The 14114-nt window shown below is 41.4% G+C and overlaps 2 protein-coding genes across 3 annotated transcripts in view; both read right to left on the bottom strand.

Moving 5' to 3' along the window:
- Positions 1 to 65: 65 nt before the first annotated feature.
- LOC116775448 (inositol monophosphatase 1) lies at positions 66 to 1208 on the bottom strand. Its single transcript, XM_032668355.2, has one exon. It carries the CDS (start codon positions 1122 to 1124, stop codon positions 186 to 188), a length of 939 nt encoding a protein of 312 aa, XP_032524246.2. The 5' UTR covers positions 1125 to 1208; the 3' UTR covers positions 66 to 185.
- Positions 1209 to 2631: 1423 nt separating this feature from the next.
- The window catches only part of LOC116770824 (myosin heavy chain, non-muscle), a 40114-nt gene continuing 28631 nt past the window's right edge, over positions 2632 to 14114 (bottom strand). Inside the window, exons 8-28 of one of the 2 annotated variants that reach the window (XM_061521095.1) lie at positions 13930 to 14100; positions 13447 to 13614; positions 12990 to 13136; positions 12746 to 12874; positions 12534 to 12654; positions 11865 to 12269; positions 10609 to 10771; positions 10081 to 10219; positions 9807 to 9938; positions 9385 to 9550; positions 9055 to 9158; positions 8412 to 8540; positions 7748 to 7996; positions 7504 to 7674; positions 6833 to 7087; positions 6527 to 6646; positions 5985 to 6134; positions 5480 to 5662; positions 4956 to 5119; positions 4823 to 4868; positions 4265 to 4404 (exon numbers count right to left, since the gene is read on the bottom strand). In XM_061521095.1, the coding sequence (XP_061377079.1) occupies positions 4841 to 4868; positions 4956 to 5119; positions 5480 to 5662; positions 5985 to 6134; positions 6527 to 6646; positions 6833 to 7087; positions 7504 to 7674; positions 7748 to 7996; positions 8412 to 8540; positions 9055 to 9158; positions 9385 to 9550; positions 9807 to 9938; positions 10081 to 10219; positions 10609 to 10771; positions 11865 to 12269; positions 12534 to 12654; positions 12746 to 12874; positions 12990 to 13136; positions 13447 to 13614; positions 13930 to 14100 (3294 nt within the window). In that variant the 3' untranslated portion in view covers positions 4265 to 4404; positions 4823 to 4840. Of the gene's footprint in view, positions 4405 to 4822; positions 4869 to 4955; positions 5120 to 5479; positions 5663 to 5984; positions 6135 to 6526; positions 6647 to 6832; positions 7088 to 7503; positions 7675 to 7747; positions 7997 to 8411; positions 8541 to 9054; positions 9159 to 9384; positions 9551 to 9806; positions 9939 to 10080; positions 10220 to 10608; positions 10772 to 11864; positions 12270 to 12533; positions 12655 to 12745; positions 12875 to 12989; positions 13137 to 13446; positions 13615 to 13929; positions 14101 to 14114 lie in introns of both variants that reach the window. The other variant, XM_061521094.1, reaches the window with a different exon arrangement.

The following is a 14114-nucleotide window of genomic DNA, read 5'->3' as shown; positions in this document are numbered from 1 at the left end:
AACTTTTTCTACTAAATATTGTCAAATGTTTGAATATTTAGATTTATCAATATTTGTTCAAAGAATTCTGAATATTTAAAAACATATATATTAATGAGATTACACATTTTATTTAACATCACATTAAAAGTATACAACACAGAATACATAATACAGGAACAAGTAAAATGCATTTTAAAAACGATTTAATCTCGCTCGGGATAAAACTGTTTAAGAGATTTGGCTAATTCTTGGGCAAGTTCGGGAGTTGAGGCACACAAAACTCTCCTGGACAGTAGATCGAGAGGTTCTCCGGCAGGATCAATACAGACTCCACCGGCCTCTCTAATGATAATGTCTCCAGCCGCTATATCCCAAGCATGTATGCCAAACTCAAAGTACGCATCTGAACCTCCCATTGCAACCATGGCCATATTTAAAGCCGCAGATCCTAAACATCTGACACCTTGTCCCTTTGTAGTTATTAATTTAAAATTCTCTAACACCAGTTTCTGTCTCTCTTCGTCACGACTAGTCCCAGCTTCAAATGATATTAGAGCATTTCTCAGCTCCTTGACCTGGGAGACATGTATAGGTGTACTGTTAAGGAAAGCACCTTTACCTTCAATAGCTGTGAATAATTGGTTTAAGACAGGATTGTATATGATACCAGCAACAACCTTTTTGTTTATGGCCAGACCAACAGATATGCAGCTACAAGGATAGCCATGAATAAAATTAAGGGTTCCATCGACGGGGTCGATTATCCATGTAGGATCGTCTGAAAGTATACATTTGTCTCCGCTGGCAACAGATTCTTCCCCAATAAACTTGTGACTGGGAAAACTCTTCGATAAGCCCCCTATAAGAGTTTCCTCGACTTTCTTGTCTATTTCTGTTACTAAATCAATATCCGACGATTTAACTTCGAAAACTTTACACCCTGATCGAAACTCACTTATAAGGTTTCCCGCATTTTTCACTAAATCCACAGCAACATTAAAATAATTGGTAATTTCGTCAGACATTATGTATGGAATTGAATTTAGGAAACGATAATAGTGTAAATTTTTCCTTGAATTAGCCGAAAATAGTAGAACCCGGTATATCAGACCACAGTGAGTATAAGACTGCTTAATAATCATATATTCATATATATATTAGCATTTTAAATAGTAGTCTGAAGTAAAGCGTTCCGCGAAATCTAATTTCTAACTGACACTCTTACATCATTTGTCAATTGTCACCGTCAGCTGTCTTAAAACCAAATAAAAACTTATATCTCGTAAGTCTCATCTAAAGTACCTATAAGAAAACTCAAAACTTAATATAAAATCATGTGCATTTCAAAATATTACAGTTTTAACCCTAACTTACGGATGATGTTTTCTTGATTTGTCATAGACTCACAATCACTAACATTAGAAATGTAATTTTTCAATAAAATGAAACAATAAAGATAAATGACTAGTTTTATTCTTTTAGGATTGTTATTTTTAAACTAATTAATTATTTATAGAACAAAAGGTGACGTATAGAATGTCAGCCAAAAACCACCATTCATAAATCATTAGATCGGCATTTTGCGACTCATTAACGCATACACATTTCGTGATGACAATATGAAAACTCTTCTATAAATTAACGTATCTCGTAACTTTATATTTCTAGTAATACCGAATATTACTCAGAAAGGAACGCAATATACTATTTAGCAATAAGAACAGCTTTGTCTCATATATATTATATCTTTTTTATTTGTTGGTGTGCAGTAAGAAATAACAATAATTTAATATTAACTTTCAAACTGTACCCGCATAACTGAGACAACATTGATTATTAAATGAAATAACTTAGTGAGAATTCTTATACTGATAGCAAATGGTGACGAATCAATATTTTTGTATATTATTTTGTGCTGGCTGATAGCTGGAACTACGTTGGCATTGTTTGATGTCTTTCCAAAGATTTTATACGAGCAAGAGGACATCACATCACATGTCACTGAACAGGTGTTGCTAACAAAAAAAAAAAAATACAAAAATACACATTTTATAAATATTCAATGGTGATAACAAAATAATCCAGTTTTAGGATAATAGCCAAGCGTTTGAGAAAAAGAACTAAAATAATTTGTTTTTCTTTTTTTAAATAAAATTGCTGTTAACAATGTGATTTATGGAATGGATCAACATTTAATTCAGTGGCCTTAAAATTACCTAAAAAAGAGAAAACTAACAAGCTGTTCTAATAAACAAAATATGAGACGAAACGTCTGATCATTCCATGGATTCAGACTGCGCTTTCGAGGAGAGGAGCTTCAATAGTGCCTGTGACTTGCTACCTAGATGTAGGTTAAGGAGCCCCTAACTAACGCGCGTTCTCTCTACCTAAAGAAATCTGAAACAAACCCACTAGGGCTGTCTTCGAAGTACGGTCCAAGAACCAACTGATATTAGTTCTGGAGAGGCCCAAGTCTTTTAGTAGGTTGTAGAGAGATTTAGCTGTTATACTTCTCGCCCCCTAAATATAATCTGAAACTGCAAGTTGTAGAGTCCATCATCAAGATTCTCCCTGGCGTGACGATGAATGGGAGAAACAGAACTTGGACCTTATACAAAGTGACAAACTCGGGGTAAATAAAACACGCTCTTATTAAAAATCATGAAAAATTGTTTAATTGGCATGCCAACCGATAACTCGTTACAACCTATGGCCAATTTTACAATTATCAATATTGTTAATAATTAAATATAATATTTATGTAAAATATGTTTATGCTTCAATGGTTTTCTTACATTTAATTTTTTTTTATATTATTATTCAGAAACAAAACTATATCATAAAAAAGGGTCAAGACATCAATCAAGACTCGGGGTACGATAATAAAAGGCGCGATACAAAACACTAGTCCCAAGACGACGCGGCGTCCGCGACCTAAGGCCACAATGTATTACTATGTTTTACCTACATCTATAAACCGGGCGAACCGACGCGCGTGTACACAGACACGCGGCTCGCCGGCGGCATAGTGATCAACAGACGATTGGGACGCTCGTCGGCGTGAGGTAATACACCATTCGTATTAACTTGTAAAAAAAATATAACCAAAAATAAAAAATAAATCTTTAGAAAACACCAGTAAGTACAAGCGCGGAGAATATTACCAACACGTCTCGAACGTCGGTTGAGACTGACGACTTACAACTACGATTAAAATGTTATGGCAACTAAGCGATCAGTGCACACCACTGACATTATATACACTTGCTGGGAGAGGGAGGGGGGGGGGGCGAGCCGGTGACCTCACCCGGCTACGATATACCCAACGACCCAAAAAAAATATATATCTGAAAAATGTCAAGGATATAAAATATTGTCGCAACAGTCTTTCCGCTCAGTCGCGATAAATGCAACACCAGACGTGTAATTTGACACAAATAATAATACTCGGGGGCTTCAGAAAAAAAAAACAAAATTCATTACAATATCACCAATTAGTTTAATTTATCAGCCGATCTCGTCGGGACCGGCGCGAGGAATGTTCACGATACTAATACTGAGGGATTGCTGGTTCCGCCTTAGGCTGGACGAGAGTTCGCAGTGTAAAAAACTCGGAAAACAAATTCATAAAAACCGTCCACAAACAGACCGCGAGGAAACACATCGCAAGTAAAATGCAATTTCAAAAACGAGCACCAAAATACAGTCGGGAAACACGGCCCGGTCACAGCGGAGGCGAGGCTCCCTCGACGTATATCGTTAGCTTATCGTTATGTACAAACGTATCAAAAATTTTATATTCCACCGTTTAGTGTGACAAAGGAGAAAACAAACTTAATACGAACTGAACGCGGATGCGGTCGGGCGTCGCCTCACTCGACCGTTACAGCCAACGGATATAGACAGTCGTGTGGCGCGCGGGGACACGCGGGCCGAGAGCGGCGCGATTCCTTTCCACACGGCATTGTACTTAGCACTCCGTTACTTTATCATGTTACAAAAATGTCAAATCCTTTGGCCGAAAAATTAATTACATAAAATTTCATACCTTATACATTTTTTTTTTTCAGACGAGATTATCGTAAGCTTGATAAATACACTTCGAAACTAGGAGATGGCGTCGGAGGAAACGATACAATATAATAATCAAGAACCGCGCGATACAATAAGAAAGCATAGACTAAAACGACAGTATATATTGTTCGAGTCCTCGACACAGGACCGTTAGCAGTGTCGAGCGCTCGGAGTGTAAGGTCGGTATTTCCGTCGGCGCCATCTATCGGTGTGTTGTTTCACTCGAGCGAGTTGGCGGCGTCGGTGCCGTCGTCGAAGGATTCGTCCCCGGAGGCTCCCCCCGGGGCCAGGGACGAGCGCTTCACACGACCGGACGACGCCCCGGACAACATCGGACCGCCTTGACGCCTGGAGAACACGTAGAACACACATGTACAACATACACAAGACAAGCTGTTTAAAGACAATACTGTTAGTGTGGAAAAAAAGAAACGATATTCGAAGCCTTCTAGGAAGTATCTTACCTACAATGTAGTGTCGAATCGATTGTTCCCGATCATACAATTAATATTTTATAAGTAAAAAAACATGTAAAATACAACCAAAACACAGTCAAAGCATTTCCACACGGATGAACTCGGTTACGCATGATACGTTGATGTGATGTCAATGATGCCACTCTAAGCTCCTGCAGCCAGCCCCTCAAAGCTCATCGAACCATCAGAATTATCTTCAATAAACCCTTTTTAATCTTTCCCTTTTATCTTAACGATAATTGTTACTTCTGCCATTTTAATAGCACGACACTAAGCGCAACCCTATTTACCTCTCGCTCGCCGCCTCTCTAGTCGCTATCGTCGGCCAAGGAGGGTCTGATAATCAACGACACGTCTTAGTAATGTAATATAATAATAACGGTAGAACCTTCGAAAAATATTTAAAGTTCTTGTGTATGGTACCTGAGTTTGTTGCGCAGGTTGGTGCACTCCCTGGAGAGCGTCTCCTGCGCTTCCAGTAGGTCGTCCAGCTCTCTCTGCGCCTTCCTCTTGGCGGCCCTCTCTCTCTGCACCTCCTCGTCCGCGGCGTCCACCTCGCGCTTCAGCGTCTTGACGCGGCTGTTCATCTGTAGCAACATCACCGCATATCAGATACTGTGTGAAACATCTGTAATCTCTAAAATTAAAATGAATGAGAACGAATAACAAGTATATGTCGCAGGCAATTTGTATGTTATGTCCGTTTACAAACGGCTTCGGTTTTCAGACGTGAAGCGTCATACACATCGCCGACAGCAGATTGTAAATTGTCACCATTTTATAAAATATTTCATAACTTTAGCGCATTTTATAATTTGCCGCGGTATTTTTATCCTCTTGGGTTAGGTTCATTGCCTGCGACTTGTATATAACCTCACGTATACGTCTCACTCATAATACATTTAGAGCCCTGGTAACTTCCAGGTGCCAGGTGTTGGCCACTTCACCTTCTCGATCTGTTCCTTGTACTGGTCGGAGTGCCTCCTCTCCTCCTCCAGCTGTAGCGCCAGTTCCTTCATCTTCTTGTCCAGCTTCCTCGAGGCCTTCTGCTGGGCGAGTCGCTCGCGGGACTCCGCTTCGAGCTGTTCTTCCAAGTTCTGGACCTTCAGCTCCAAGGACGTGATCATACTCTGTAAATCACGATTAATATTACATTAATATTTTATAGTAAACATAGATTTAGTAACTTCATATTTTCATACCGACAGAAACTATTGACTTATCGTAAATGCACTAAAAATATCTAGAGATATGTCGGCCAATGCCTTAAAAATTTTTACAAATTTTCCAATATAAGATGCTGTCTGATCAAATTTTCCAAAGAACAAGACAACGAGATGATAATTAATATATAACATATAAAGTCTCATTGAAGCAGGATTCGAACCTAATGTTGGGGAATAACAAGTCCCAGTGTTTCTGCCAACTCGGCTACTGGACTATATGAGTTACCTTGGTCTTGGCCCGGCCCGAGGTCTCCAGTTCAGCGAACTTGGCCTTCAGCTCCTTGTTCTGCCTCTCCAGCACCAGTTTGCTGCTCTCCAGTTTCTGTGTGGCCGCCTTCTCTGTGCCCAGCTCCATCGTCAGCTGGTCGATTTGGTTCTGGAAATGTTATCATATACCCGGTTATATGTCGGCGCTGTCATCAATGACGAATACAACAACAACTTGCGGCTGTCACCAATTATGATATCAAAGACTGGTTACGAGCAGAATCTATGTTTGAATTTTGGCATAGACGCGGCGTTCGGAGTTGTTCTACGATAATACAGTTAAATTCGTGCGGACCGGTGAATAATGTGAATATGAAGAACCTTCGAGAAATACGAGGATATTAAGAAGAATTGAAGTCTCATTTTGATATATCATGGATCGTGCTGAAAGAAGGGACATGAGTGACGTCAGCCGTGTTGCCGCCCCTTTAGAAACAACGATATATATGTATGGATGTAGTTTAATTCATTTCATATAGCAAACTGTCATATGTAACCCACCTGAGCCTTCCTGAGTCTGTCGTTGAGAATCTCGTTGTTCGACTGCTCCTCATCCAAATCTTCCTCCAGAGCTGTTATTCTCGCTTCTAGACGTTTCTTCTCGTCAATAAGAAGAGTCGCCTGAAACAGAAATATAATTAGCAATTAATACACATCTAAAGGCTTTATTTAAATATCATTCTTTTTGGCTAATTCATACATTTTTACGTCAAAAATGCTTTTTAGCAATACATCAGAAATATCAGGCGAAATAAAATAACAAATATTTGTGCACTATGGTGCGCGTGTGTGCGCTCGCCGCGGTACCTTGGCGGCGGCGGCGGTGAGCTCGTCGTCGCGGTCGTCTCTCTCGACTTCTGCGTGCCTGCGGGCTCTCTCTGCGGCCGCCAGCTCCTCCGCGTGCTGTAGCGCCTCAGCCTCTAACGCCTTGACGCGCCTCTCGGCCTCCCTGGAGGTGGCCGCGGCCTCTTCCCTCCCGGCCCTCGCCTCCTCCGCCTCTCGCACGGCCTCTTTGAGCTGAGCCGTCAGTTTCTTCGCTTGCTTTACCGCGTCCTCTTTCACCTGCCAATACGTCATATCATTATGCTTCGTACATTTGATCGCCAAACTATTTTTAAATTAAATGTAATCATGTTGAAATATAACGACGTAAAATTTACAACAAGAAACGACAATAACAAGAAAACAAAAAATCTGGATAAAAATATACAAACAAGAGCTATCGCAATGTTGTTTGACTCAATCGCGTTATATAATTAATTTATTAATTTCCATTAAAGGAAACCGATACACACACAACTGGAAAAAGGTAAAGGATCAAAAAGGAATCCCCAATACGTTGAGTGTCACTTGATTGTTAGCGAGCTCCGACAACCACTGGCTTGAAAATACAAATCCTGCTATTCCTCCTGATACCGTTAAAAATCTTCAATCATTTAATATTAGTCCGTCCCTGCTCAGTGAGAGACCATACAGACCTTGTTGGCCAGATGTAGCGCCTGCTCGGCGTCCTTGAGGTCGGCCTCCATCTTCTTCCGGTTGGCGGCGGCGGCTGCTCTCTGTTTCCGCTCCTCCTCCAGCTCCGCCTCCAGCTCTCTCAGCTGCTTCACTATGCCACGGCGCTTCTCCTCGCCGGCCTCCTCCTTAGCCTGTAACATAACATGACATTAATATTTCCATTCATTCTAATCGCCATAGCATCCAGTGGCCCGCCATCGTCACCTGCAGGTCCCTCTCGAACTGCGCCCTCATAGCCTGCATGTTGACCTCGAGGCGCAGCTTGGCGTCCTCGGTGAGCTGGAGGTCGTCCTCGATCTCCTCGTTCTGCGCCTTTAGCTCGGCCAGCTGTGACTCCAGCGCCCTCTTGGCCTTCTCCAGCTCGTGCACGTTCTTGTCGGCTGTCCCCTGCGTGTTGGCCAGCTCGTCCAGTTCCGACTGCAGGAGGCGCTTGGAACGCTCCAACTCCTCGATCTGTGAATAATTTTGTTTTTTATATATCAATATCTACCAATACTGTGATTCCATTATCATCTGTGATTTGTGATTTTCGTTCTATAAACTCCAACCCATCATCAAGTAACTATAAATTATCTACAGCCCAGTAAATGGTAGCTATTCAGTATTTTACGGGTAAATTGTAATTCAATCAACCGCCAACTTTGTCAATACAGTCTGTGTATCAATCTGTCATGTGTCTGAATGTCTCCCGAATTAAAATTCAAACAGAAGTAATAGAATGAAAAATTCATAGAACCAGCGCCTCATGGATGATAGTGAGTTGCTTTATCAAACCAGCTTTGACTGGTTGAACTGATCATTCAATATATTTAACCACCATATCTGGAGCTATGTATGTATAGATATAATATGTATGCCGCGGCCGTACCTTCTCGGCGGCTTGGTCCAGGTCTCTGGTGAGTGAAAGGACTCGTGTCTCCTTGTCCCGAGCCTCCCTCTCCGCTGCGTCCCTTTCGGCCGCGTTCCTCTCGGCCACGGCACGTTCCTCAGAAACAACCTAGCCGAACAAAAAACAATAATGTATATAACTAGAATAATTAAAACTAAGGCATTCAAGATAAGGAAGAATAAATTAACATCAGGATTAATGACAAGTAAGAGAAAATAAAAAAAAATATAAACATTCTATAAGCGCCATGAAGGAAAAGTGCTGACATCTAGACAGAGCGATGGATATCAACATTCAGAATTAGGGAGACCTTTGAAGATAAACAAAAAATATAATGATTCGTACATAAACAACGAAACAGACAACAAAAACTAAAATGATACTAATATTTTTCAGATTACTTCGCGTATTTTATTATTTTTTAAACTACATACTCCCGAGGTTTCGGTTACTTTGCAGCAGCCGGGATCTCGTCTGCCCGTCCGCACGTGTTGCTGCAAAGTCTATAATTCCTTTAAATCTAATTGCCGCTCTTGAGAATATATTTTGGACACATTTCTCTTCACTATCCGTCGTACACCATCCAACTACCCTCGCTCCACGTCACACCAGTCGGTCCTACCTTATCAAAGTTCTTCTGTTTCTTCTCCAGCTCCAGCACTTTGGCTCGCTGCGCCGCCAGTTCTATGTTGGCGTCCTCCAGCTCCTCCTGAATCTTCTTTTTACCTTTACAACAATCACTCATATGAGACACAAACTACTTTCTTCCAACTACTAACCACAGACAAACAATATTTTTATTATCCTAGGATTGGTCCATAATGAATGAAAAAAATAAATAAATGCAGTACCAGATATGGAGTTAGATGTACACAATGTTTAAATTTGTATATTTGTCTATTCTAAATATAGAAGGTTATAGAATATATATATATAAGTATACAATACTAACTCTTCTCTATCTTGTCATTGGCCTGTTGCTTCTCCTCCAGCTGACAGTGCAGTGCCTCCACGTCCTTGCTGAGCTTCTTCCTCTGTTCCTCGAGGGCGGCGGCGACTTCCGCTTCCTCTTCCGCCTTCTTCTTGGCGTCGGCCACTTGTTGGGTTAGCATTGCGACCTGGAAGTCATTAATGTTCTTATACAGAAGGTTTCTATAACAGTATTAATATAGATTAATGTGGGCCTTATTAGTTATAGTTATACAGGTCACTAGTTGATGTCAGCGATTTTGCGTACATGGATTTTTAAGCTGACCTCAGAGAGAAATAAATGATTCAAGTTACATGTCCACAGACATGAGATAATATTTAATTGTCAAAAATTCAACCTCTATTTGTTTCAAACAAGTTTTTTTTATTAATTTGCCCTCATACCTGTTTTTCCAGGTTGCCCTTGGCCTCCTCCTCCTCGTCCAGCTGGTCCCTGGCCTGTTCCAGCTGTTGCTCCACAGCTCGCAGCTTCGTCTGCAGCGACAGCTTCTGTTTCGTCTCCTCCTCGAGCTGGGCCTGTAAACAGAAGCCATTATATACCTTGTCTTTATATACTACAATCTTTTTCAGGAATCCTTTAACAATTGTTGATATGCAGGATATGAAGTTCATTCTTCCGTATTAATGTTATTGCGTTTAAAGCGTTTGAAGTCCTCACCTGTAGTTCCACGTGGTTGGCGCCGGCGGTGGCGGCCTGTTTGGCTGCGGCGGACGCCTTCAGCTCAGCGGCTTCCAGCTGCTGCAGCGCCTGCTCCGATTCGCTCTGCAGCCGCACGCAGCGCTCCGCCAATTCCGCCCTGGTATAAAGGCATATGTACACTATATAACACCTCCTCCATACATAACTGTATGGTCATACAATTGCAATTTTAATTAAATAATTATCAATCAGAGCAAACCTCTGTAACCATTCGTTATACTGAAGAGTTGCTCTGATATTTCCGGAAATAATTTAAATAAGTTTGATCGCTTTATGAACTTTTTTTTGATTTTTGAAAATATAATCTATCCCGACATGGATCCACCGTGAGGGTGCCGGGTCCATTGCGTGGCAGGGAGAGGAGCTTCAACAGTGCCTGGGACGTGCGACCCAGGTGTAAGTTTAAGCTACCCCTATCTAACGCGTGTTAAACGCTCAAATTAGTTTGTTTTTTTTTTTGTGTTTCTTCTTTACTAATTTTCTCACCTGGCTCTGTCCACGTCCTGTAGTTTAGCGGCCACTTCCTGTAGCTGAGCTTCAGCCTGTTTCCTCCTCCTCTCGCTCTCAGCGCGTGCGGCGCTGGCGCTCTTCAACTCGGTCGCCAGGTCTGCATTCTCAGCTTCCAGAACTTGCTTGGCCTTCTCCAGACCTGGAGTCAATTACAAAATATCGTTTATAATAGAAAAATATACACCTACAATCGGATGCTAAAGATTTCATACAGGAAGCAAATACAAATTGTAAATGAGGCATACATTTTTATATTTAAACGACTTAAGAAAATTAATGTGATTGTCTAAATTAAAGATATAAACTAAAAAAAAGATGATTATTTGTTACAACCAATGAAAAATATATTTATTTGTAGATCAAACAAATTTCTAAGCACACGAATTTCAGACTTTATGTTGTATATGAAATTGTAATTAAAGTGAGAGACGGTCATTATCACTGAATATATTTTTTAAAGCAGATACTTTTCAAATAATACCAGGCCACATTTCCTCTGTAGCGGAATTATTACAGACGAACCTATAACCGAACTCCTACCATGTGTCCCGAGTCATTATGATATAGTTACACTTATACTGCAGCGACACGTCCGGCTTGCCCTCGGCGGGCGCGTCCTTGCACATGTGTTGCCAGTAATCTCTGGTGGACGTGAAAGCGTTACCCTCGTCGTGACCCTGAACGTTCTCTACTTCGAAGCTGCCGTCTTTCGGTAAACCGAATTTAAAGATTTTCTGCTTGAATTCCTTAACAGCCGCCATTGTATAATCGTACCAAAGCTACATACATTAAAAATTTCTGATAAAATAAAAGCACAAAAGTTTGGTCCGTGACATGTAAAAAATTTCGATTGACTAACGTCTGTGTCAGACGTGACATTTTCAAATTTGGAAACCGTAAATGTGACATCTGTCAAAGAATCAAAGAGCGAGGAGGATTTTCTGAGGAATTATCGTATTTTATAAAATAATAAAGAGCCTCTAGAGCCTCCTTATAAAATAATAAAGACATAGTGGAAATATAATTAATGTATTGTCAATTGTCCTCCTTCCTAAACTAATAGTGTGAGCGACAATGTACAGACCAGAGATTCTCAAGCTGATTTTCACGGATTCTAGTTATCCATATAACTCGTGATCGTTTGATATTTGGTTTCATGAAATTAATCTCCCCATATTTGAGGTTGGGAAACCCCTAATGAGACGAAACCTCTCATCATTCCTTGGACTCACCGGCCTTGGCCTTCTTGAGTTGTTCGTGCTGTTCGTTGAGCAGCTGCAACTCCTGCGAGTGCTTGTGTCGCTGGTCCGCCAGCGCCGCTTCATGAGCGCCGGCCTCTTCCTCCAGCGACTTCTTGAGGACCGCCACCTCCTGCTCCCTTTTGGACCGCAGCTCCTGCTGGGCGGCTGTGGTGTCGAGAGAGTCCAGCAGTTCGCTCTTCAAAGCTTCCAGTTCCTCGTTGAGGTCTCTCCGGAGCTTCTCCGCCTTACTCCTGGCAGCCCGCTCATGGTCCAGGTCTTCCCGTGCCTCGTCCAGCGCCGCCTGGGCCTCCCGGGCCGCTTTCTGTGCGTTGTTCCTTTGTGAGCTTTCCTCGTCGGCCCGTGCGTTGGCCGCCACTAATTCCTCCTCGCGCTTCTCTGTGAATACCAGGGAAATTACGTTAATGTCATACAATTAAATACATTACACAGTCCCCACAGAGCTGATCAGCTGTTTATGACATGTGCAATGTTACAATATAACAGATTATTGACGGTCTAACAGATATTGTAATGATAACTGTGAGTGACATTACTTGTGTAGTCTCCAAGCCACTGTCCTGTCGTATCAACAAACCCCTGAATACCTCTCACAATGCATTACTATATATTTGTTAAACTAAGTCCAAGTCGCCAACTCACTGAGTACAATCTGCAGTTCTTCGAGCTGCGCCTTCCTCTCCACCAGTTGTTCCTTAACGTCCTGGAGCTCTGTCTCCAGCTTTCTCTTGGTTCTGTCCACTTCTTGCCTTAATTGGTGGTCCTAGAATTTTTAAAATAAAAATATTAGAAAATTCCTACACATGATCAAAAATATACGTTACTTTGCCTTCTACGTGATGTTATCTTAATACCTTCAATAGTTTTTCCTCCAGCTCAGCAATAGCAGACTCCTGTTTCGCTTTCAACTTACTCAGATGTTTAGCCTTCTCTTCTTCCTCGGCGAGTGCTTGTGAGAGATCGTTAGCTCTCTCTTCTAGGACCTGGAAATATTATAAACAGTTTATGAACTATATCAATGCAGCACTTAATTTTGTAACGTTATAAAGTACATGTGATCAATAAGTTCTGTGTGCTTCATACAAAATAATGAAGTACCTTCTTCTCCTTGAGGAGTTTCTGGTTGGTGTCGTCACTGAGCGCCAGGTCCTCCTCCAGCTTCTTGATCTTGGCGTCGCACTGGACACGCTCCAGCTGCAGCTTCTGACGAGCTGCCTCCTCCTCCTCCAGCTGTTCCATCACATCCTGGAAGAAAACACAATACAATTTAATAAACATATCGTTCAATGATATGATATGTAATGATATATTTGTTAATCGTCATGTATGTCCGGCGTCTCCATTACTTAAGCAACAAACTGTATTACTGGTAACATTATGTATATTATATTCTCATATAATATATAGTAAGATTAATTGACTGAACCGTGCGTGGACGCGGCAGCTCCATTGAAGATGCAGCAGGGACGCGGTATTTCTAGGTTTTCATTCACAATTCCTTTTGAATTTTAACGACCTATACGTCTATAGAGCTGTTTGTCACATCAGTCTCTACCTGTATGTTCAGCTGTAGCTTCTTCTTCTCCTGCTGCAGCGCTACACACCGCTCCTCCTCCTCCTCTATCCTTCCTTCCAGGTCATGCAGCAGCTCCTCCAGCTCTTGCTTGCGGGCGGCCGCCCTAGCGCGGGACTCCTCGGCTTCAGCGCATAGCTCAAGTTCCGCCTATGATGAATATATAAATGATTATTATAGTTATACACGACCAATCTTTTTGACAGAATAATATACTAAAGTCTACCATTTTTTGTCATCAAATTCAATAAACACAATCTCTTGAAATAGAAACTTCAAACATGTCTTATTTATTGTAATTAAAGCGTAAACAGCGTTATAATCATTGATGGAACTTCTAAACAAATATGATATATTTCTTTGCACTATAACTTATCTCTAAATCTGTAAGCTTTGCTTCATAAATTTGTGAGGTATTTTAGAGACCTTGAAATTCTTCATATGTATAATTAATATCTACATCACCTGTAACTGCTCAGCGAGCTCGGTCTTCTCGACGCTAGCCTGCTGGTACTTGGCTTCGTACTCTTGGCACAACTTCAGCTGGGAATCCAGCTGTTCGCGGATCAGGCGCAGCTCATCCTCCTTCTGAGTCAACTTCTCTTCCTGCTTCGTCACTTCTAGCAGAGGTTTCACCTGGAAATTATAAG

This window comes from Danaus plexippus, chromosome 8 (assembly GCF_018135715.1).
Source record: "Danaus plexippus chromosome 8, MEX_DaPlex, whole genome shotgun sequence".
NCBI classification, from domain to species: Eukaryota; Metazoa; Arthropoda; class Insecta; order Lepidoptera; family Nymphalidae; genus Danaus; species Danaus plexippus.
The sequence above is the reverse complement of the archived record's forward strand: the minus strand, read 5'-3'. Positions and strand labels throughout refer to the sequence as shown.

Coding starts and splice junctions, on each gene's coding strand:
- LOC116775448 (XM_032668355.2), bottom strand. CDS start 1,124: ATGATTATTAAGCAGTCTTATACTCACTGTGGTCTGATATACCGGGTT.